Source organism: Orycteropus afer, unplaced genomic scaffold (assembly GCF_000298275.1).
Source record: "Orycteropus afer afer isolate SDZICR_OR568_19922 unplaced genomic scaffold, OryAfe1.0 scaffold00048, whole genome shotgun sequence".
Classification (NCBI taxonomy): Eukaryota; Metazoa; Chordata; class Mammalia; order Tubulidentata; family Orycteropodidae; genus Orycteropus; species Orycteropus afer.
In genome coordinates, this window is record NW_006921635.1 from 13,859,283 (window position 1) to 13,883,386 (window position 24,104).

General features: G+C 42.5%; 1 protein-coding gene across 1 annotated transcript in view; it reads right to left on the bottom strand.

Annotated features, from left to right (window-relative positions):
• The window catches only part of CIT (citron rho-interacting serine/threonine kinase), a 91,132-nt gene that overhangs the window by 36,279 nt on the left and 30,749 nt on the right, over nucleotides 1-24,104 (bottom strand). The window contains exons 13-16 of the mRNA XM_042780620.1: nucleotides 14,145-14,198; nucleotides 4,935-5,132; nucleotides 4,025-4,218; nucleotides 673-808 (exon numbers count right to left, since the gene is read on the bottom strand). Of these exons, the coding sequence (XP_042636554.1) occupies nucleotides 673-808; nucleotides 4,025-4,218; nucleotides 4,935-5,132; nucleotides 14,145-14,198 (582 nt within the window). The remainder of the gene's footprint in view (nucleotides 1-672; nucleotides 809-4,024; nucleotides 4,219-4,934; nucleotides 5,133-14,144; nucleotides 14,199-24,104) is intronic.

Below are 24,104 nucleotides of genomic sequence, written 5' to 3' on the forward strand. Positions count from 1 at the left end.
AGTTATAGAAAACACAAAATTCAGATTGCCACTTCATTATTTGTGTGTGTGTGTATCTGTGTGTACACAGAAGTTCTCTGACCTTCACTTTTGTTACCTGTGATACTGAAACAGCTAGTCTAAACGCTCTTTCCGAGACTATTAGATAAAATCTCCAAAGCACTGGTCCATTGTTTTGTCAACAGAACAAGGAGCGTGACATGGATAGAGTCCTTGTATTTACCGTGTGAAATACTGAGGACCTGCATCCTATCATCAGGCCCCATCATGTTCCTGAACTTGGAACATGGAGAAGCTGAGTTGCCTATTATCGCAGCAAGGGAATGAGCACTCTCCCAATGATGCTTGACATTAAATCCAAAAAGTCTTGTATAAATGAAAGCCAGAAAACCAAGAGGCAATACTCAGACTTCAGGGCCCAGACAGGCAGATGTCAAGAAGTCACCAACCAACCATGACAAAGACCTACACCCACCATACTCACTCATGCCAATGCCAACCACACATGTCCTGTAATGAAGCACAACCAAACGTGTGACTTTTCTGGAGTGGGCCAGGGTATGTTTGTAAAATATGTTTTCTATGGACTGCACTTGAATCTCTGTCAAGCATGCCTTCGAAAAGGCAGCAAAGAAAACGTTTTCCTAACAGTCAGAAGGGATGGGAGTAGACCTTGTCGGAGAGGCTCTCAGCTTTTAGCTTCTGCTCCTTGAGAGCCTGCTGTAGAGCCAGGATCTCGGCCTTGTGCTCCTTCACCGCCAGCTCTACCACTTGACGTGACTCGGTGATCCGCTGGTCGGCTCTTGCCCTGCAGAAAGATACAGGCTTGCTTTCAGAAGCCAAACCACCACCGAGCTGGAGGAGGGCAACTGCCCACCTCTAACCCCGATAAGCAACCAAATAGTCTGTGGATTGATGACCAACTTCAACTCCTGTTTCCAGACTATGTCTTCTTTTCCAACAGTTTACAGCGTAAATATCTGAACCACTTTGGGCCCTGGATGGAAATACCCTGGAAAGGCACAGCTCCTGTGAGTACTCACTTGGAACAGCTGAAGGGGAAAAATCATCTCCAAATGCAACTGGGCAAAACAGGATGTGTCCTAGAGACTGTCCCATCCTCCCCTGAAGCAGAAATGGAAGGCACGCCTCATCCCACTGAGGTCCCACTCAGGAAAACATGTCATGCAAGAAGTGTTCTGGGTGCTGAGGAAACTGACACTTGACTTAAGCTTATGTTGTTGGTAGGTGTCATCGCGTTGGCCCCTGACTCACAGCGACCCCATGCCCAACAGGACTGGAGTACTATGACCCACAGAGCTTCCACTGGCTGACCTTCAGAAACAGATCACCAGGCCTTTCCTCCTTGTCCACCTGAGTCTGGAAGCTCCACTGAAATCTGCTCAGCATCCTAGCAACACACAAGCCTCCAACGACAGGTGGGTAGCAGCTGAACGTGAGGTGCATCGTCCGGAACTGAACCCAGGTCTCCCCCACGCTTTTGTTCTTGTTGTCTGCCATCGAGTCGGCCTCAACTCATAGCGACCCCTCCTTGGGTTTCCAAGGCAGTATCACTATGGAAGTAGATTGCCCAACCTTCCTTCGGAGGAATGGCTGGTGGGTTTGAACCGCCAGCCTTTTGATCAGCAGTCAAGTGCTTTAGGCACTATGCTACCAGAGCTCCTGGTGTCCCACATGGAAGGTGAGAATTCCACCACTGAAGCAACACTTCCCAAAATCATAAATAAGTTTAGAGAAAAGAAAAACAGGATTGAAATTGGAAAACTTACTCCCCCTCCCCATTTATGCGTGATGTTTTCCCACCTCCACTACTTTGCTTAAACAATCTCCTCCACTGGGAATACTCTGCTTCCCTATTCAACATGCTCGCAGCCCATTCAGCCTTCAAGGCTCAACTCAAACGTTTCGCCCTCCATAAAGCTTTTCGCAATTCCTCCTCTAAAAGGAACCTCTCCTTGCTCTGTAGCCCCAAAGAACATTTCAATGCAAAATTTACTTCCTCTACTAGACTCTCCACCTCTCGAGGATGTGGCCTGTGGGTTAGATCTGTGGGTACTCATCTCAGTACCCACATACCAAAACAGGAAAAAAAGAGAGGGGACAAGACCTTCCATAATTACCCCTCAAAGTGGGCAGGAAATGTTGCCTTAAGCATAGCCCATAATGACATCTTCCATGTGTACTTCCTGATGCTGAATCAGATTCCTACCCCAAACATTGTCTCTGCAAGCTCTTAGAAACAGCTGGAATAAGAGCTGGACTTGGTGATGGCAAGGGAGGGGCCAGTGTAAGAGCCGCCAGAACTTATAGTGAGGATGAAGGGAAAACCAACAGCCCACAGAGAGGGGCAGGAATAAACCACCGCCACTGCCACTGCCACTGAGTTGATTCTGACTCATAGCAACCCCCACTGGGTTTCTGAGGTAGTAAATCTTTATAGAGCAGATTGCCCCATCTTCCTTCTACGGAGCAGCTGGTAGGTATGAAGCACCAACCTTCTGGTTAGCAGCTAAAGGCTGTAGGCACTGCCCACCAGAGCACCTTAGGGCAGGAATAGGAATCTTTAAAACAGCAGCCTGTCACACTGGCAAATACCCTGAGTGGAAAGATGTCCGAAACAGGAAGACTTCTACTAGTTTCTCTAGAAATATAAGGATTTTCATCTTCTGTCTCTAATCTTTTCTAGTTTAATTGAACTTAGCTAGACTATTCTTCCAGCACATTGATCTGAGTCTACTATGACCAAGCAAATGCAGGAGACACTAAAATGAGCCTGACACAGTCCAGCTGGGTGAGGAATATTCCCATGCAGTTCATCTTGCCTAAGGTGGTCGAGTATCCAGGGAGGCCAGTTTCAGAGGAAGGTGATTTTAGCAAGGATATTAAGGATGGACACAATTCACTTGTGCAGACATGGGGTCACAGTGCTGACACCAGTCCATATGGTGTTGCTTTGTTAATGGGGAAAAGGCGTCCCACCCCTTCTTCTAGACCAATTTCTACCTGCTGAAATCTGCCCCAGTCTACTGATTTTGTTAGAATAAAACACTTCGCTGCCATTAGCTTTAAAATAATTTGTGAAATAATTGGACACTGTTGTTGTTGTGTGCCGTTGAGTCGGCCCCAACTCATAACGACCCCTCCTTGGGTTTCCGAGGCAGTATCACTACAGAAGTAGATTGCCCAATCTTCCTAACGAGGAGTGGCTGGTGGGTTTGAACCGCCAGCCTTCTGGTTAACAGTCAAGTACCATCTCTGCCTTCCGTGTGAATGGCACCTCTGGGGCTGAGAGGCACGTAACCTGCACAGTCGTAGCCCCGGGAGGAAGTAGACTGCAGAATAACAGTGAGAAAGCAGAGAGCTGACTGCCTGAATGGATTATCACCATTGCCTGTGAAGAAAGAGGAAAACCACACTGTTCCTGTAGAGCAGTGGTTCCCATCATGGGGACACTGGCCAATGTCTGGAGACTTTTTTGGTTGTCACAACTGAGAGGAGAGGTGCTATGGCATCTAGTGGGCAGAGGCCAAGGATGCTGTTCAACTACTTACAGTGCACAGGACAGCCCCCCACAGAGAATTAACCAGGTTAAAATGTCAATAGCTCACAGGTTGATAAAACCTTGGTGCAGACGGAAAAGAAGCATGTCATCATGACCAGGATTACATGGTGACAGCCTTGCTACATGGTCACAGTTACGAGAAACCAGATGAAAATATTTCTGCAAAGAGAACATTGAGAATTTGCTGTGCTCTGACTCGCAAGCCTCAGAACGGGTAAATGGACGCCATCTACTACTACCTCAGAATCCAGCTGACACCATCCATATTCCTAACGAGGGTGACTAACTCATCCCAGTTTGCCAAAGATGTTCCTGGTTTCAGCACTGAGTATCTCACACCCAGGAAAGCTCTCAGTCCCAGGTAAGCTGGGACCTGGGGTCACAGTCTGGGATCTGGCTACAGTCACTTGCCATTGGCTTCCTACAGACAAAATGTCCCACCTGCTCTGCTTCTCAGTGTCCAACATCCTCTGCAACTCTCGCACTCGACACTCAAACTGGGACTTCTCGTCACCAAGGACGCTCCTCCATGCCTCCCACTGCCGCTCCTTCTCCAGCAGCTCGTCGTTCAGGGCCTCCAGATCCATAACCTGCTCCTCCAGCATTGTGCACGTGGTCTTCAGAGCCTCCATCGTCTGCAAATCAGTACCACTGAGTTGTGCCTTGTATCAAACGAGGAGTTCCTGGATGTTACTTTTGTCAGGTCAGTTTCAGAAAAGCACAACTTTCTAACTACAGTCCTGAAATACAGTTTTTCTTTGTCTTCGACAGCCCAAGGGGGCTGGAAGAGAATGGATGGAGATCCATGTCTGGGCAGAAAACCAGAGCAAGGCCAGAGGGAAGAGGCAAAGTTTAAAAACAGTGGCACATACTGGCCTCCCAAAGCATTCTATTTTCAAGTTTAAAACTAGTACCAAAAATTAAAGTTAAGAAGGGACACACACTTTAAAAAGCTATTTTTAAAACTTCTAACATCTCAAAACATGTGACTGTAGAAAGAGTCTGTTTACTGGACAGGCTTATGCTCAGAACCCTCAGGAGAGATGCACCAGGCTGCCACCGCCACCACCACCACCACCTGCCACCAAGATGACAACAACTCATGGCGACCCCATGTGTGTGAGAGCAGAGCTGTGCTCCACAGGGTTTACAATGGCTGGTTTTTTGGCAACAGATCACCAGGGCTTTCTACCACAGCCTCTGGGAGGACTCAAGCCACCAGCCTCTGAGTCAGCAGCTGAGCAAGCTGACCGTCGGCCCCACCCAGGGCCGTGCATTAGGTACTCCTTCTATAATCTGAAGGCGATCAAAGTCCTCCAGGGAGCTCCTAACATTGCCCCCCGCTCCTTACTTGCTTCTGGCTGGTAAGCTGCATCTCCCTCTCGGTGATCTCCCGACGGAGGTGATCCACTTCACTGCGCAGCTGCGCTATCTCGTCGTTGGCACCAGAAGCCTCGTCAAGTTGTTTGGACAAGTAGAAGTTTTGGTTGTTGAGCTCGGCGTTGTCCTCTGTCAGCTGGTTTAGCTGCTCCTCCAGGTCGGTGATTACCTACAAGAGGAAGGGGACTTGACTGCACACAAAGCAAGTCACTTGCAAATGAGAAGCTGTTTCTACAGCCATCAGTGTTTCAACCGAAGCAGCACTGGCAATCAACGTGCAGCTCAGGGGTTTGCGTACCCATCCCTGAGAGTCAGAGACAAGCTCTCACTCCTACCCACTGAGCTCCAACACACACTCTAGGTTAGGAAAAAAATAAGAGGAGGAAAGCATAGGTTTCTAACTCAAGGTTCATCTGGAAAACAAGGCAAATGCAAAGCACACAAAAGCGACTGCTGTCACGAAAGGGCAACGTCCAATAAGATGAAGGTAATGGACAATAATATGTGGAAAATGCAAAGGAGAGAGGAATCATAAAGACACTGGTATAAAAATCAGGTAATTAAGCTAAAAATGTCCGCGATACCATCTATAGAACATTGTAATTGGCGATGGAGCTGAGAAAGCAAAATAAAGTTCTTATCAAGGAAGGCTGACAATGAAGGACACGAGGAGTTATTTTAATAAAATCACTGGCAATAAATTTAATTTCATGCAAAGGTAAAGAAAAACTTAAGGGAAGCTCAGAATAATCCTGAGAATATGATATTGTACTATAGATTCACATTAATGGTTTTTACTATACAGTTAGCTATCAGAAAATGGGAAGGCACGTATCGGAAACTGTCATTTTACTGAGAGAGATTTAATTTGGTTTTGCTGAATTATTTCCCTGTTCAAAGGTAGAATGACTTCCATTTCAGTGCACCCAGCTTCCTATTCTCTGTGCTGATGTTCACTATCAACTCTTATGGAGAGCTTTTAGGATGTAATACTTTCAAAGTTTAAGGGCAATTTTCTAATAATAGTTGGAGTGAGGCACACAGGCAGTAAATGAAATTTTATATAACCAAAAAAAAAAAAAGGAAATTAAAAGGAAATGCTTTTAAGCCTGCAATTATTAATTGTTTCCAATTTCCAAATCTAGAGTAGACTTAGCTTATGAAATGTTGCCATTGTTTCTACAACTAATTCTCTATTTTAATACCCTTTGATAATCTATTAAAAAAAAAAAAAATCTTCCCAGGCACACAGAATTAAAGAGATCAGTTAAATACGTTTGTTCAGCATGACTCAGAAACCCCAGATTTTCATCTTGTTAACTGAGCAGATAACCTTTTATTGTAATAAGCTGGTTACTAATCCATTTGTTTAACGTCAAAAGCCATGTTAATTCCTAGTGTACTGGTTTGAGGTACACTGTCAGCTACAAGAGGGTGACTAAAGGTTATCTAGCTAGGTTCTCAGCTAAGACTCCTTCTTTATCAGGGGAGTAACAGAAAATAGTACATGTTTGTCATTCCCAGCAGGCAGTTATGCCTCACAGGTATCTCTGTATCATCCTTCCGCAACATGGTTAAATCTTCTCAAAAAGAAACAATGAATAAATGACTTGTTCAAGTGGTCTCCCTTCTATTTGTTGGTAATCCATTCCTTATGACAGTTTTTCATCCTACACTGTGAAAGTCTCCACTGAACAACTGTGTTTCCTTCTCCTTACTTCCCAAGCAACTAGCCGGGCAGATAAACTATAAAACAGATTCTGGTCTCACCTTTGCAGAATGGCACCCAAAGAACCTCACATAAGGTACCTTGAACCTGGCTGGGTTGGCTTTTCCATCTGTGATACAGAGATAAAGACTACATGATTCACTACCTGATCCATGTGCTTTTTTTTTAATTTCCTGCATACTTTTCTACCTTATCATGTAAAATACAAGGAATAAAAATTTGTGACCAAGATGACGGTTCATTTTAAAGATTACGATGGGACCGCTCAGGGAACAAACAGATCCACAAACAAAAATCTATTTACGTAATAATACACACATTGCCAGAATGATTTGTCATCTGAAGACAGATTTAACCTTTTGGGTACACACTTCCTCTCTCTGGTTTATGGAAAAAAATTAAGTAAATAATGCAATTTATTATGAGCCCATTTCTGCCACCTCTTCTCCTCCTCCCAAAACTAGATTGCAAAGTACTTTAAAAAGAAGTCAATAGAACAAAATACATAAAAGCCTTGTTTCTCATCCTACATTGGTGAGTAGTGACTGGGACCTTAAAAGCTTTCAAGCGGCCCTCTAAGATGCACCTAATGGTCTCATATCGTTGGAAGCAAAGAAGAGTGCAAAAAGAAACAAGGGATTTGGAAGCTATCAGCCCTAGGACACAACGACCCTTGAGACCAGAAGAACTAGACAGTGCCTGGCTACTAATGCCAACCATTCAGGAAAGGATCAAATCTGGAAATTCTTGATAGGGTAGGAGGAAAAACATGGAAAAAAATCCAAAAACTCAATAATGACCAGAATTACTGGTCAGATGGAATCTGGTGAGATCCCCCAATACTATGCCCCTGGGATACATTCTGGGCCTGGAATAAAAATAGAAAAAGGAAAAAAAAAGAAGTCAATGGGAGTCAAGATGATTTCTCCTCACTTCGGTGGGGATGTGACTGGTGGAGTCTCCTTGTTATCAGAGTGTTCAAGGGGCTCTGTCTCTGCTTTCCGTTCCAGGTTGTGGCTGCTAGCTCTCTATTTGGTCAGCGTCCCTATTCTGCCCATTTGACAAGAGGATCCTGTGTCTGTGTGAAGCACCCACACAGCGACTTAAAGCATTTTAACTCATTCGGACGTTTTATGTTTTCCATCTGCTCAAGCCAGAATATGCTTCATTTGTGATCTTGTTTTTGGAGTTCTGGTATTAAGTGTTAGACACACCCACCCACACCCACCCACACACACTACTAAGTTTACAAATAGTAAACTTGAGAGCTGAGACAGAGGCAGTAAATTAATAATTCCACGGTTTAAAAACAGGTAGGTAGGCAGTCAGATAGATAGATAGATAAACAGACTGGCAGACAGATAGATAGATAGATAGATAGATAGATATAGACAGACAGATAGGTAGATAAGGCAAAGTTCATAACCAGCTAATGAAATAGGTGTTTTTTAATTCTCATTTTATAGATGGGGAAACTGGAGCAACAGGGAGGCCAAGTAACTTGCATAAGGTCACTAAGCTAATAAATAACCAAGCCAGGCTATGAACCCGGGCACGCTGGCTCCTGAATCTACACTATTACCCACTACACTCTATTGCCCCCGAACACAGGAAGAGAAAAAAACCACTGCCATCAAGTCAACTCTGATTCACAGGAGTCACCATTGGGTTTCCAAGGCTTACATCTTTATAGAAGTAGATACTCTCATCTTCCTCTTGCAGAGGAGTTTGAAACACTAACCTGGTTAGCGGCCAAATGCCTTACCCACTACGCCACCAGAGCTCCTTAAATATAGGAAGAGAAGTGTTTGGTCAATGTTTCTTTCAGGCCCTTGAAAACTTAAATGATAGAGGAAATTGTATCTACCATCCAGGATAATGCTTCTCGATTTTGAATCAAGTAACGTGCAAGAATTCCTAGGTCTACTCCGTGCCCACAGTTCTACGGTCTCCACACCAAGGGCAATCGGTCTGTTTGCTATTGTGTCTGCTAATCTTTCAGTCCCACAGAGAGAGCGAGCAAAAAAAAGGCAAAATGAAAAGGCTGATTCTTGGCAGTAAAAAAAGATGAGGGCGATAGCTTCATGATGCAGGTAGCCAGCAAGGCTTGCTTAGGGGCTGTTTTTAGATGTAAGAGATCTTGGTGCAGTTCTAAGAAAAAAACAGAGATATAAAAATCAATCTACTCTGTGTCAGAAATAAAAAACTGAAGTCTCGGTTGGGGTTATTGTTGCCTTCTCAAGGCTGGCATGCAAAACTCATGGTTCTAAGTAGATGTTAACCCCTCATATCTAACAGGGGACCAGGACAGGAGACATTACCAGCTAAATGTCCTATGGCATGTTGGGGGTAAAGAAACCAGTCAAATAATTGGCATCAGGTTAGAAAGACACACGACTGAAGTCCTATTTTAATGCTTAGCTCTTTCTTGAAGGCGGCTATTTGCATATTATTTATTTTTAATCTTATAGCTGACAGATTGATTCATAATTAAAACTGTGTCATATGTTTGCCCACCAACTCCCCTCCAAACCAGACTTAGGTAGGGTTTGAGGTGCCAGATTGAATCAATTCCTTTTTTAAAATCTCTTCAAAATACAGAAATGGTTTGAGCATGAAGATCTTACTGTCCATGAGCCTTCTCCAAGCTGTTGACTGCGGGGTCCTATCAATCAGGCCAATATGGGAGCTGCCACCAGTAATGAACATGGCATTTCCTAGCAGAGACCACTGGGAGCAGATCTAAAAAGAAAAGTGTGTCTACCACGTTCCTCCAAAGTATCTTTAAAGCAGCCTTTGAACTTGCAAGAGTATAACTGAGATCAACTACTTCTGCTGTTTTTAAAGCCGTGTTTTTCAAATTTTTAAAAGCAGCAAAACAGTTTTCCAGACAAAGAAATAAGTCAGAAGCCCAAAGTAATAATACACCTACTTCTTATTTGTCAACTCTCTCATTATCTGACATTTGACATTTACGACAACAGTAACAAATCCATAGTCTGACTATTTTGCTCATTAATGATGTATGTCTGGCCGTAATAAATGTCCAGCTGTGGGGCGAGAGTGATGCTGCCTGCGATGGTTAAGGTTACGTGTCAACTGGCTGGGCAGGGCGATGAAAGCATGTGAGGGCCCCAAACACGGGTAATTACGATGCTCCCTCCTCTGCTTACTCACGCGTCTGAATGGGATATGTGCGTTATATATATACATGTGTACATAAGTGTGTGTGTGTATTAGCTATCCACAATGTAACTTCTTTTGAAATGTGACTATAATATTAGCAATTGAACACAAACACTTTAGAAGGACGCAAAGAACAGGATTATAAAGTTTTTAGTGAATGTGGGGTACTAAGATTTTTTACTACATATCACATTTTCTAAAACAAGAATATTCCACATATTCTACAACAAAGAAAATGAGCCAGTGAATTCTGTTGTTTCAACAATCAATGTAAAATTCTGTTGATCTCTCACAACAAAAAACTTGACTTTCACCAATTTTGCTGTAGACGGCTCATACTCTAATTTTGACGCTTGTTTCATAATAAATGCTATACTTATAAATGAACAAATGAAAAGATGTCACAGAAGAAAATTCAATGATCGGAAAACAACAGCGCGTGTGGGCGCCCTCATGACCCTGTGTGCACTTTGTCTCTGGCCAGCACATCTTCACACGTGGGAGCTGGTGTTAGTCTCCACTACTGTCCTGCCTGCTCCCTTCCACTGAGGTGCTCACTTTTCTGTGCATCCTATCTGCTTGGTATCCATAGGTCTTTGCTTTGGACAAATGATGTCTGTTTTGTTGATGCCCTAAGCAAGTGCTTACCTTGCTTACTGGGTAACCTGTCCCTGTGGCCGGGCCCTGATCCTCAGTGGTTTGGCAGTTCTGTAATGATGGAGTCATCCTGTATTTTGTGATCTGATGTGGTCATCCTCCATTTTCACATAATGCTAATTTTCACGTAACGACCCTGATCCCTGATCCCTGGAACCTAACCATGTTGGTAAGTGAGAAGTGTGGTGTACAGTAAACCCGCAAACACTGGAACTTGTATAAGATAGAAACCTGTCAGAGAAGGAAAATGGAAATGTTTTCTCCTTACAGAGAGCGACTGAAGGTGGTAAGCCATACCCTGTCAAAGCAGAAAACTCGTGGGCCCGGGAAAGACAAGGAGTCCTGCTAAGCTCCAGCTCTCATGGTTCTCCTGTGCTAACAGTCACCAACGCTGTTAGCACTTCCGATGTGCCAAGCCCTGTGCAAGCACTTTGCCTGCAGCAAGCACATGAGGCAGGGATTATTACCCAATTACTTTCCACTATTCCTGAAATGTGAATATATCTTAGAGCTGATAAGGGGTCTTCCTTCCCACCTAGAACCCAAAAAAGCAGTTATCAAATTAATTATGCATCTACAACCAACAGCATATTGAAACTGAGGATATACAATGTCATCCCCCATTTACAGACAAAGAAACAGAGGCGTAGGAGGATAACGTCGCATAGGTTACTAAGAGGCCCATTTGGAATATGAACCCAGTTGGCCAGACTCTAAGACACACAAGACAGACCACTAAGACATATAGCTTTCTCTAATATGTGGGAGGGGGGGTTTCCCCTCTCAGTTGTGGAGACCCCCAGAGACTTCCCCACAGAATGTCAGAACTAAGGGAAGCAAGGATTAAGAACCACTGTCCCTGAAAAAACAAATCTGAAGGATAAGTAGAGAATAAAAGTTACATGTGTTAAGAAAGTAACCAAATGAGTTTTGCATAGTGATGGGGGTGGTAGTATGACTGGCCATCAGATCCTCACGACGCATGGTGACCCCACGTGTGCAGAGCAGAACTGCTCCAAGGGGCTTTCAAGGCTGCAGCCCTTGGGAAGCAGATCACCAGGCCTGTCCTCTGAGGCACCGCTGGGTAGGTCTGAACCAGCCAGCAGCTGTACACTTAATCATCACAAGTCAACTTACAATTCAGTAATGGGGGTAAGGGAAATCACAAAGGGGTACAAGGAAACTTTTTGGGGTGGAAGATGCTTATTATTTTAACTGTTTCAATGGTGCCCCAGGTATGAACACACAAGTCAAAATTCATACACTCTGTACATCAGTTATACCTCAAAAGAGTTGTAAAACAAGTTTTTTGTTTTTGTTTTTTAAGTTTTTATGCCAAAAGACTAAAAAGGAGAAAAGAGAACTTCAGGCCAGTGGAAAAATATTACTGAGGTGCACATTTAAAATACATTCAGTTTTATTTTAAGAAAAAAAAAAAAAAAAACCCACAGACATAAAGTCGCCTAAGGCATTTGACTGCTAACTAGAAGGCCAGCGATTCAAACCCACTCACCACTCCTTGGAAGGACAGTTGGGCAATCGATCTACTTCTGCAGTGATACTGCCTCGGAAACCCAAGGTCACTATGAGTCGAAACTGACTTGATGGCAGTGAGTTTTGTTTTGTTTTTATATTTGATTCATCATTTATGAGCATGTATGTAATACAGGCATAACTCTTATGTTAAAATTAGAAACCAAGACAATAAGAAATAAAAAACTAGGGCAGAAGAGTACAGGAACAGAATCCACCAACTCCTCAAGGAAACAAGGAGAGAACAGAGGCAATCAGCAGACATTTCTAAGGTGGGCCTGCCCTCCCTGATTCAGCCATAAACCAAAAACGCAGTGCCACTGAGTCAACTACAACTCATAGCATAGCGACTCTTTAGGACAGAGTAGAACTGCCTGATAAGGTTTCCAAGGCTATAAATCTTTACTGAAGCAGACTGCCCCATCTTTCTCCTGTGGAGCGGCTGGTGGGTTCAAACTGCCAACCTTCCGGTTAGCAATCAAATGCTTTAACCACTGTGCTACCAGAGTTAGGCATCAAGAAATACAGGCCAAAAAACAGCCAGCCAGGTGCCTACTAGAACCAAACACAGGTACAACTCATGACCTGCAGTTCCAGTCCCAGGTATGTACTAATCAGAAATGTGCTTACAGCCACCAGAAGACTTTTGGATGCGCAAATGTTTCCCAACAGCTTCATTCATAATTGCCTCATATGGAAACAATCCCAAGGTCCACCAACAGGAGCATGGATAAACAAACATGAGTCCGCTCACACACTGGACTAGTCCACAGTAATGAACAACAACAAATTACTGACAGATACAACCACACATATCAACCCCACACACAATATACTAAGGGAAAGAAACCAAACCCAGAGGACTATGTACTCCAGGATTCCATTTTATGAAGTTTAAGAACAGGCAAAACTAACCCATGGTGATAGAGATCAGAATAGTGGTCACCCTTTAAGGCATGCTGATGAGAAGCAGACATGAGAGAGCCATCTAGGGGATGAAAATACTCTGTATCTTTACCCATGTTGTAATTTTCTACATATTTTTATATATATAAAAATGTCATTAAGCTATATATGCACTTAAGATTAAGGCAAGTCATGTACTTATTTTACACTCTCTCTCTCTCTCTTTGAATATATACATATACAAATATACACACACACACATACACACATATATTACACTGAAAATAAGGAGGAATAAAAGCATATATTGGCAGGACTCAATGTCCTCACGTATAGTAACTACAAAGGAAACCAAAGAGCTCATTACAAGAAAAGAAAATATAAACATGGGGGAAGGGTGGGGAAGTCTCTAGAAATCAATAGATGCAGATAACACAAGCAGGGACAAGAACATGAGGAACTAAGAAGGAAATAACACAGAGGAAAGGACCCAAGAGAAGAGTTGGAAATACAACTAATGCTAATATCCTCATCTTTTTCAGCAGGGGCTTATTTCAATCTTTCATTCCCTGTCAACACCAAAAATAGATGGAGTTTCCAAGGACCTTGCCCTATGATATAATCTACTGATGATGCACATAGAATTTACTTTCTCAATATAAGTAACATCTCCAGAGTTCTAGACATTGAATTTGCATGTTAGCAAGTTAAAATTCCTACATCTGCAGGGGAAGAACTGGTTGGTTTTTCTTCTCTGCAGAGTCCAAGGACAGGGAAGCCTCTCAGATGTAACAGCTCCTGGCAACTGGACAGTCTCTGGCTCAGGCTGGCTTTGAACCTCATGCACTGAGGCAGGAGGATGCAGCTGCTTTGGGACTTCTGCTGCAACTACTGAAACCTATTAGTGGTTCTGCAAAGGAAATTATTTTGACCACTCCAACTGTCCTTCTCCCCCAAAACACGAAGAATGGTTTTAATTTTTTTAAATGGCAGAAACCCAAGAAACTGAGGTTATCTAGGACTCACAAATCCATATCAGTTTGATCACATTAATTGGTACAGGTTGAAAGTCCATGTCAAAAATCAATCGGTTACACTATAAAGAGAAGTCCTCATTTCCTTGTTGGTTTTACTTTCATGTTAATTTCATCATCTTTGGTTAATACTCACAGTACAGCTGTTACGGAGAGCATCAAATTTGCGCTGGATTTCATCTCTATGTGCCTAAAAGGTAAGAAGTTGAAATAAATTTTTCATAGAGTAGAAGACATGCTACATGCTATGGATCAAATACAGAAAACAGCAATTGTCCCAGAAAGCAAAGAGTGCTCTTGGAGCAGCAGCCTCAGCAACTGATTTTCAAAGAGTTAATCAAGTCATCCCCACCATCAGAAATGGAGTTACAGGAACACATGGTGCTGTATTCATAACAGTTAACTATTTAGACCACACATACATACCTTGTACAAATATACTTAACGTTTATATAACACCTAGTTGTTGTTGTTGTTATGTGCCGTCGAATCGGCCCCAACTCATAGCGACCCCTCCTTGGGTTTCCGAGGCAGTATCACTACGGAAGTAGCTTGCCCCATCTTCCTTCCAAGGAGTGGCTGGTGGGTTTGAACCACCAGCCTTCTGGTTAGCAGTCAAGTGCCTTAGGCACTATGCTACCAGAGCTCCATATGACACCTAAGGACTAGTAAGAGAGTCCTGGTGATACAATGATGAAGTGTTTAGCTGTGAACTGAAAGGCTGGCAATTCAAACTTATCCAGTGGCTCCACAGGACAGATCTGCACCCCTCAAGATTATAGCCTAGGAAACCCTATGGGGCAGTTCCACTCTGCCACCATGAGTTGCTATAAACTGGAATTGATTCAACAGCACCTAACAACAAGAAGAAGGGACTAAGAGGAGAAAAGAAAAGAAAAAGCACAAAATGACAAAGGACGGCATGTTTATGGTTCTTCATTTGTCTTATTCCTCATTCTGAAAAGATGAAAAACTTTCCCTCTTCCCTACAAATGACCCTTCCTCAGCCCCCTCCCTGAGATAGACAGAAAGACAGACAGACACACATATACGTGGACACACACAGATACACATTTAGGACAAAGTAGGGGCTTTTTTTTTTTTTCAATCAAAAGCTGTTGAAATCCAAAAAACCCGACACAAACCTTGAAGCAAATATACAGGCGTTCTCCAAGGCAGAGCTGCCCTAAAAACAGCAGCATTCATTTGGTTGACAGATATTTTCTGAGCTCGCACTATATGTCAAACATTGCTAGGATAAAGGAATAATGGCCTCTCCCGTCATTCTGATGAGGGAAGACAGAAAATAAACAAGCTCGTGACTGCAAACTCTGAACAATGCTATGGAAGAAACAGGACCCAGGGGGGAAAAAAAAGGAGATGGGGCAGGCAGAGACCAAGAATCTCACTGGTCCAGTGAAGAATTTGAGTTTGATTCAAAACACAATTAATTGGAAGGCAACTATGGATTTTAACAAAAACAATGACAAGATCTTCGAGAGGGGGAACAATGGAACTTAATTAGATACTTACGTAAGTAAGTAAAGAACTTAGTTAAGATAGTTCAGTCAAGGAAAAACCAAACCAAAAGCCAAACCCACTGCCAATGAGTCATTTCTGACCCATAGTGACCCTCATGGGGTTTCCAAGGCTGTAAATCTTTATAGAAACAGACTGCTTCATCTTTCTCCCATAGAGTAGCTTGTGGGTTTGAACAGCTGACCTTATGGTTAGCAGCTGAATGCCTTAACCACTGTGTCACCAGAGCTCCTCCTCTGACCAAGGTATACCTCTGTGAATCCTACAGGATGGTGAAGAACAATCATGCAACAAGCAGGAACAGACAGAAGAAACAGCAGGTTTGCAAAACCCTGATGCAGGACAGGGTTCGGTGCATCTGATGAACAAAAAGAGAGCAGAGTGGCTACAGCAGTTTTTCAGACTTCAAGCTGTGTCCCAATGGCAAGCCATGACAAGTAAGAGTTTTTGCTTGTTTTGTCCAATAAAATAGAATGAACAAAATAGAATAAAAAAACATGCCTTGATTCATAAAGGTAAGCTTTACACTTTTGTTTCAGATACCATAATTCATCAAAGTTAAACTGCTACTGATTGAGGACGTATCGTTATTTTACGTAACACTGAGAAAGGAAAGTTGCTGTCCACTACACTATGATATGTTATTGACTGAAAGATGCACCCCTCCTTCAGATCCCTTACGGTCAATGAAATACAGTATACAAGCCCTCTGTATTAGACTGCAAGGTAAAATGTAGTTTGTGAGTTGTGGTCAAACTAGTTCTGAAAATCCACTTGACGAGAGCACAGCAGGAGAGGGAAAAAGTGACCGAAGATGATGGAGAACTTGCAGGCACAGACCAAGAATCTTGTTGGTCCAGTGAAGAATTTGAGTTTGATTCAAAACACAATTAACTGGATTTTCACAAAAAGAATGACATAATCTGATTTCTGTTTTAAAATTAGGCACAAGATACATAAGTAAATTTAAACCAAAATGCATCACAAACAAACAGCTTAAAACCAATAAAGAGAAAATCTTAAAATCATCCAGAGAGAAAGACAAATTACATACAGAGAAACAAAGATAAGAAATATAGTACTTCTCCTTTAAAGAAAAAAAAAAAAGCAGCAAGTTAGAAGACAGCAGAGCAATATCTTTAAAATACTGAAGTAAAAAAGAAAAAAAGAAAGTCACTGTAAAATTATATATCCACCAAAGCATCTTTCAAAAATGAAGGTGAAATAAACAATTTCGCAAACACACAAAAGCAGAGGGATCACAAAACAAAACGTGTCTGGATTGTTGGATGGAAAACCAATTTGCTCAGCAAAGATTCACCCAAATCACAATATTTTTTTTTTAATAAAAAAGCTAATTGAATGTTCACCAGTCAACCTACCCTGTAAGAAATGATAGAAAAGTCCCCTAGACAAAAGGTAAATTTTAAGTAGAAATCTAAATCTACATAAAGGAATGAAAAGAACCGGAAAAATGGTAATACAAAACAAAACTAGAGAGTTGTACAGATTTACTAGTGGACAGATTCATAAATAAAGTTATAATTTACAATCAACTTCCTAGATACTTAGCCCACATTTTCATGGACTCACAGATTTTTTTCTGTCAAAAAATCAGTTTGTTTTTTGACAAGCAAGAATGAGAGCGATCTGTTGGTTTAATGGGTGAGAATACGATTTGTTCAAAGTAGAAATGTAGCTAAGTGCACTATTGTTGAACTCTCATCTGTAACCAAGCTGCAGCCCCTTCTTTGTGGCATGGTACCAAGGACCACCCAACCTCCTCAAGTCCATTCATTCCATGATCACCAAGGACAAAGAGCAAGATTTCTCCCTAGAAGAAAAATAAACCCTTTGTGTTAATAAATACTAGACCAAGGGTCAGCAAACTTTTTATTTAAATGGCCAGACAGTAAATATTTTTGGCTTTGTGGGGCATACAGTCTCCGTCACAACTAGTCAACTCTGCCCTCACAGTTCAAAAGTAGTCATAGGCAATAACTAAAAGTACAAAATGGCCGTGTTCCAATAAAACTTTATTTACAAAAAACAGAGTTGGTTTTTGGCCTGCTGGCTGTAGCTTGTGCACCTCTGGTCCAGATGACTATTAGGTACGAAATCTCTGAAATAAGCTGAGATTGTAGTCAACGACTTTATAACCTAAGTGCTGCTCATTAAAAAAAGTCCCTGGCTTGAACTTGGGGAAGGAAGCCCCGTTCCATTTTCTTATTAACAGCAAAGTTTCCCAATAACACCACATCATTAAAAACATGCTTCATTGTCCCACCAGTGTGGGAAATTTCAATCAGTAATACTGAATCATTTCCATTAAAGTAAACCATCATGGGGCCTTTGAATCATTTCAACACATCAAATGGCAATTCTCTAGAAGGTACAATGTCCTGATTTGTAGTTATTATTGCTTTAGATTTTATTACTGATTGTGAAGGGTAAAAACATAACATAAAACTGATTCTGTTGTGGTTGCAAGAAATACTATAGCCATTCAACAATTACTGAACTGATACGAGTGAGAAAATGGTTAAAAAAAAAAATGCTTTATGCTTCCTTGAAATAAATTTTAAAACAAATGCCCCAAAAAGAAAAAAGTCACCGAATAATATATAAAACCAAAAACAAACCAAACTCACTGCTACCGAGCAGAACCCGACTCCAAGCAACCCTATAGGACAGAGCTGTTGTTGTTATGTGCCGTCGAGTTGGACCCAACTCATAGCTACCACTCCTTGGGTTTCTGAGGTGGTATCACTACAGAAGTAGATTGCCTAATCTTCCTTCCGAGGAATGTCTAGGACAGAGTAGAACTGCCCAATAGGGTTTCCAAGGCTGAAATCTTTATGGCAGCAGAGTGGCTCATCTTTTCTCCATGGAGCAGTCTGCTGGTTCAAACCACTGACCTTTTGGTTAGCAGCCAAGTGCTTTAACCACTATACCACCAGGGCTCCTCAATAGTATATAAAACCAAATAAAAAACCAAACTCACTGCTGTTGAGTCAGATCTGACTGACAGCAACCCCTTCTTGGGCTTCTAAGAAGGTGTCACTACGGAAGTAGATTGCCCAACTTTCCTTCCAGGGACTGGCCAGTGGGTTTGAACCATCAGCCTTCTGGTTAGCAGTCAAATACCTTAGGCACTATGCCACCAGAGCTCCCAATACTAAATACAAGGATAGTAAAATACAGAAAACAAGTTTTGGATTCTCTTAATGCAATTCGAGAGCATTAATTAGATAGTAGGCACAACACCATAAATATTTAGACTCATAGGTTATATCTATATTTAGAAATTAAAACTGAGGTATTTTTCGAATGTATATTCAAACATCATTACAGTGGAAAACAGCAAAATATATCCTAGTATTGTTATGAAAATAATTTTACACTTGGAGACCCCTAGTGGTCTGTGGATCCCACTTCGAAAACTACTGACCTAGGGGGTGCACAGACCAAGGTAGAACAGGCAGGCTGCAGCCAGCTTTGCTGAAGATCACAGAGACACTCTCTTTAGGAGTATTTATGCCTTCACTAATGTTAAAGCCACCATTCATCTGTCCGTTTGTCCTCCTGTGGTGGCTTGTGTGTTGCTGTGAGGCTGAAGGCTATGCCACCAGCATTGTAAAATGCCAGCAGGGTCACCCACAGTGGACAAGTTTCAGTGGGGCTTCCAGAGTAAGACAGACTAAGAAGGAAGGGGCCATCCACTTCTCAAAGAACTGGCCAGTGGAAACCTTATGAATGGCCTGGAGACACTGTCCCACATAGTGCCGTGAGGTGAGCCCTCAGGTCAGAAGGCGCTAAAAACAGGACTGCGGGAAGAGCTGCTCCTCAAAGTGGAGCCAACCTTAATGATGTGGAGGGAGTAAAGCTTTCGGGACCTCCATGTACTGATGTGGCATGACTCAAAATGAGAAGAAACAGCCACAAACATCCATTAATAATCACAACGTGAAATGCACGACATATGAACCTAGGAAAATTGGAAGTTGTCAAAAATGAAATGGAACGTGTAAAGGTCAATATCCTAGGCATTAGTGAGCTGAAATGGACTGGTTTTGGCCATTTTGAATCAGATAACCACATAATCTACTATACCAGGAATAACAAATTGAACAGGAATGGCATGGCATTCATCATCACAAAGAATGTTTCATGATCTGTCCTGAAGTACAATGCTGCCAGTGATAGGATAACATCCATATGCCTCCAAGGAAGACCAGTTCATACTACTATTATCCAAATTTACTCACCAACCACCAGAGCCAAAGATGAGGAAATTGAAGATTTTTACCAATTTTTGCAGTCTAAAATTGACCAAACATGCAATCAAGATGTGTTGATTATCACTGGGGACTGGAATACAAAAGTTGGAAACAAAGAAGAATCACCAGTAGTTGGAAAATACAGCTTTGGTGACAGAAATAATGCTGGAGGTCACATGATAGAATTTTGTAACATCAACAGCTTATTCACTGCAAATACCTTTTTTCAACAATATAAACAGTGGCCACACAAGTGGACTTCACCAGATGGAGTACATAGGACTCAGATTGACTACATCTGTGGAAAGAGGTGATGGAGAAGCTCAGTATCTTCAGCCAAAACAAGGCCAGGAGCTGATTGTAGAACAGATCGTCAACTGCTCATATGCAAGTTCAAGTTGAAGCTCAAGACCATTAAAACAAGTCCACAAGAGCAAAATATGGGCTTGATTATGTCTCTCCTGAATTTAGAGACCATCTAAAGAATAGATTTGATGCACTGAACACCAATGACCAAAAACCAGAGGAATCGTGGGATGACATCAAGAACATCATCCATGAAGAAAGCAAATGGTTATTAGAAAGACAGGAAAGGAAGAAAAGACCAAAATAGATGACAGAAGAAAATCTGAGACTTGCCCTAGAACAGAGAGTAGCTAAAGCAAATGGAATGACAAGATAAAAGAGCTGAACAGAAGATTTCAAAGAGCAGCTTGAGAAGACAAAGTCAATTACTATAATGAAATGTGCATAAAGATACGGAGTTAGAAAAACAAAAGGGAAGAACACGCTTGGCATTTCTCAAGCTGAAAGAACTGAAGAAAAATTCAGGTCTCAAGTTGCAATATTGAAAGGTTCTGTGGGCAAAATATTGAATGATTCAGCAAACAGCAAAAGAAGATGGAAGGAATACACAGTCACTATACCAAAAAGAACTGGTCACTGTTCATCCATTTTAGGAGGTGCCATATGATCAAGAACCAATGGTACTGTAGGAAGAAGTTGAAGCTGCACTGAAGGAACTGGTGGAAGAACAAGGCTCCAGGAATTGATAGAATACCCGCTGTTTGTTTCAACAAACTGATGTTGTGCTAGAGGTACTCACTTGGCCATGCCAAGAAATTTGGAAGACAGCTACTTAGCCAGCTGACTGGAAGAGATCTGTATCTGTACCCATGACAAAGAAAGGTGATCCCATGGAATGCGGAAATTATCAAACAATATCATTAATATCACACGCAAGTATAACCTTGCTGAAGATAATTCAAAAACCATTGGAGCAGTATATAGACAGGGAACTTCCAGAAATGCAAGCTGGATTCAGAAGAGACATGGAATGGGGGACATCATTGCTGATGGCAGATGGATCTTGGCTGAAAGCAAAGAATACTAAAAAGATGTTTACTTGTGTTTTATTGACTATGCAAAAGCACTCAACTGTATAGATCATAACAAATTATGACTGAGAAGGATGGGAATTCCACAACACTTAGTTGTGCTATAAGGAAACTGTACATAGACCAGGAGGCTGCTGTTTGAACAGAACAAGGGGCTACTGCATGGTTTAAAATCAGGAAGGGAGTGCATCAGTGTTGATTCCATTCACCATACTTATTCTATCTGTATGCTGAGCAAATAATTGGAGAAGCTGGACTATATGAAGAAGAGTGTGGCATCAGGATTGGAGGAAGAATCATTAACAACCTGCAAGATGCAGACGACACAACTTTACTTGGTGAAAGTGAGGATAACTTGAAACACTTACTGGTGATGATTAAAAACTACAGTCTGCAGTATGGATTACATCTCAACATAAAGAAAACAAAAATCCTAACAACTGGACCAATAAGCAGCATCATGATAAATGGAAAAAAGACTGAAGTTGTCAATGATTTCACATTACTTGGTTCCACAATCAAAACCAATTGAAGCAGCAGTCAAGACATCAGATGACGTATTGTACTGGGCAAATCTGCTGCTAAAGACCTGTTTAAAGTGCTGAGGGGCAGAGACGTCTCTTTGAAGACTAAGGTGCATCTAACCAAAGCCATGGTATTTTCAATCACCTCATATGCATGTGAGAGCTAGACAATAAATAACAAAGACTGAAGAAGAGTTGATGCTTTTGAGTTGTGGTGTTGGCAAAGAATACTGCCAGAACTAACAAAGCGTCCTGGAAGAAATACAGCAGGAATGCTCTTTGAAAGCAAGAATGGCCAGACTTCATCTCACCTACTTTGGTTATGTTGTCAGAAGGAACCATTTCCTGGAGGAGGATATCACGCTTGGTAAAGGGGAGAGTCAACGAAAAAGGGGAAGGCCCTCAATGAGATGGAATGACACAGTGGCTGCAACAATGGGCTCAGGTGTAGCAAGGATCATGCGACTGGCACAGGACTGGGCAGTGTTTCACTTTGTACATAGGGTCACTATGAGTCAGAGTAGACTCGATGGCACCTAACAACAACAGCATTAAAGAAAGCTACAAAAGGAAGAAAGAAGTGAGGGTTGCAATGCCACCTTGATGAGAAGAAATGCCTGTAGAGGTGAAGAAAAGAAACCAGTGCTTAGCTGTCTGGCCCCCATTTGGGCCCCAATAGTCAAGATTCCAGGACTTCTAGGCTTCTAGCATCCTTCTCTGTCCACGTGAAGGCAACACCAAACCCTGATTTCACATCTTGAGGCCAAAGGCCCACTGATTAATGTAAAAACAGGAAAGCATGCATTGAAGTAAAAAAAAGGATGGCCATAATCAAGTTCTGCTGGAATAAGAGCGCCCTTCCTTAGTGTCGTTACGTTTAGATTCTCGGTTAGTCTACCTAAGTCACTTGACTTAAACAGTAGAAGAATGTGAGGACAGGAGCAGACAACGTTGTATGGGCGGCCTTGCTGGTGTGCAGGGAGTATGTGCTGTGCCTCTACCATGGCACCTTCGGTCGAACAGCTGTTTGTAAACAAGTCATGTGGGACCCCAAACCCTGCATCAGTCTGTTTCAGTTTCATTTCCTTCAGAGGAACACACACATGAGAGCACACATCCATGTCCAATAAAGGAGGCAGACTCAAATTCACTTCCTAAAACAAAGGGACCACAGGGAGTCTTAAATGTAAAGCCCAGGCTGAAATTCTTCTCTTCTATCACTAAAAGTATCTTACAAGCATGACTTTTTGTTTCAATTTGCCTTTCCTGTTGAAATGGGCTCCCCCTTCTACTTTGATTCAATCTCAGCTTTTCAGGGCCAGTGAATTTCAATACAAACACAAATGCCAGGTTGGGAAGGCAGGAGTGGGGAAGAGGCAAGCATCAGGAGGCCAGCAACGGCTTCCCAGCCTCCCCCGCCAAGTTTCTCCAAGGGAACGCTTCCATTTCACTGGGCCCCATCTAATTTGGCCCAGGCATGGAAGGTAAACGGGCTAACTGCTGCCTTCCCAGGCTGGATTATGGGTGCTTCTTAAGAAGTCATCCGTAAAAGCCCACTGGACACTTCCCTTTTATTGATCACACAGCCTGCTGTGAGATCCTCTTAGACCCAGCTGATTTACTCTGATGGATCCTTACGTGGCCCGAGCCTAAGCCTCCACCGACGACAAAGCACTGCACCTATGATCGTTTTCTCAGAAAACGCACCCTTCAGAGCAAACTCAACAAAGCCATTCAGGCAGCCGCCACATGCTGCCCGTAACCAGGCTGCTGAGCCATACTCAAGACGGGGAGGGAGATCCACAGCCTCAAACTTAACCGAAACAGACTTCTCCGGGGTTTGGAGTCCCACTCCATCGGTTTACAAAGAGCTGTTTGACTGAAGGCGCTTTTCTGCCATCATTTTGAACAGGCCCTGTTTTCCATGCATCTTCACCTGCAAGAGCAGCAGAGACCTAGTTTCTAGACCTGGAGAGGTCTGTTTCTTTACTTTCTTAAAGAAGATGCTTTGAGGCAGTGATCTTATCTGACTAAAGTAAGTCGTGACTCGCTGCTCTGCGAGGCTTCCAGCAGCCATTAGACACAGCACATTCCCATCATCAGCATGACAGGATTTAGAAAACTAATTTCCCCACCTACAAACAGCAGTGACATAGGTCCTATTTTATCCCCTCCTCCTTCCCAATGGGGCAGGATAAGATTGCCGGCCACCACCCTTCCTCTGGAAGAGAGCAGTGAGGTAAATGCGTCCTTCTTGGCTGCTGCCAAGCTAAAAGGTGTGTTTCTCCTGGGGAGCAAAGAAAAGGCTAAGGACACAGTGCTAGGCACACATTGGGGGGTACTTTAAATACGGGTT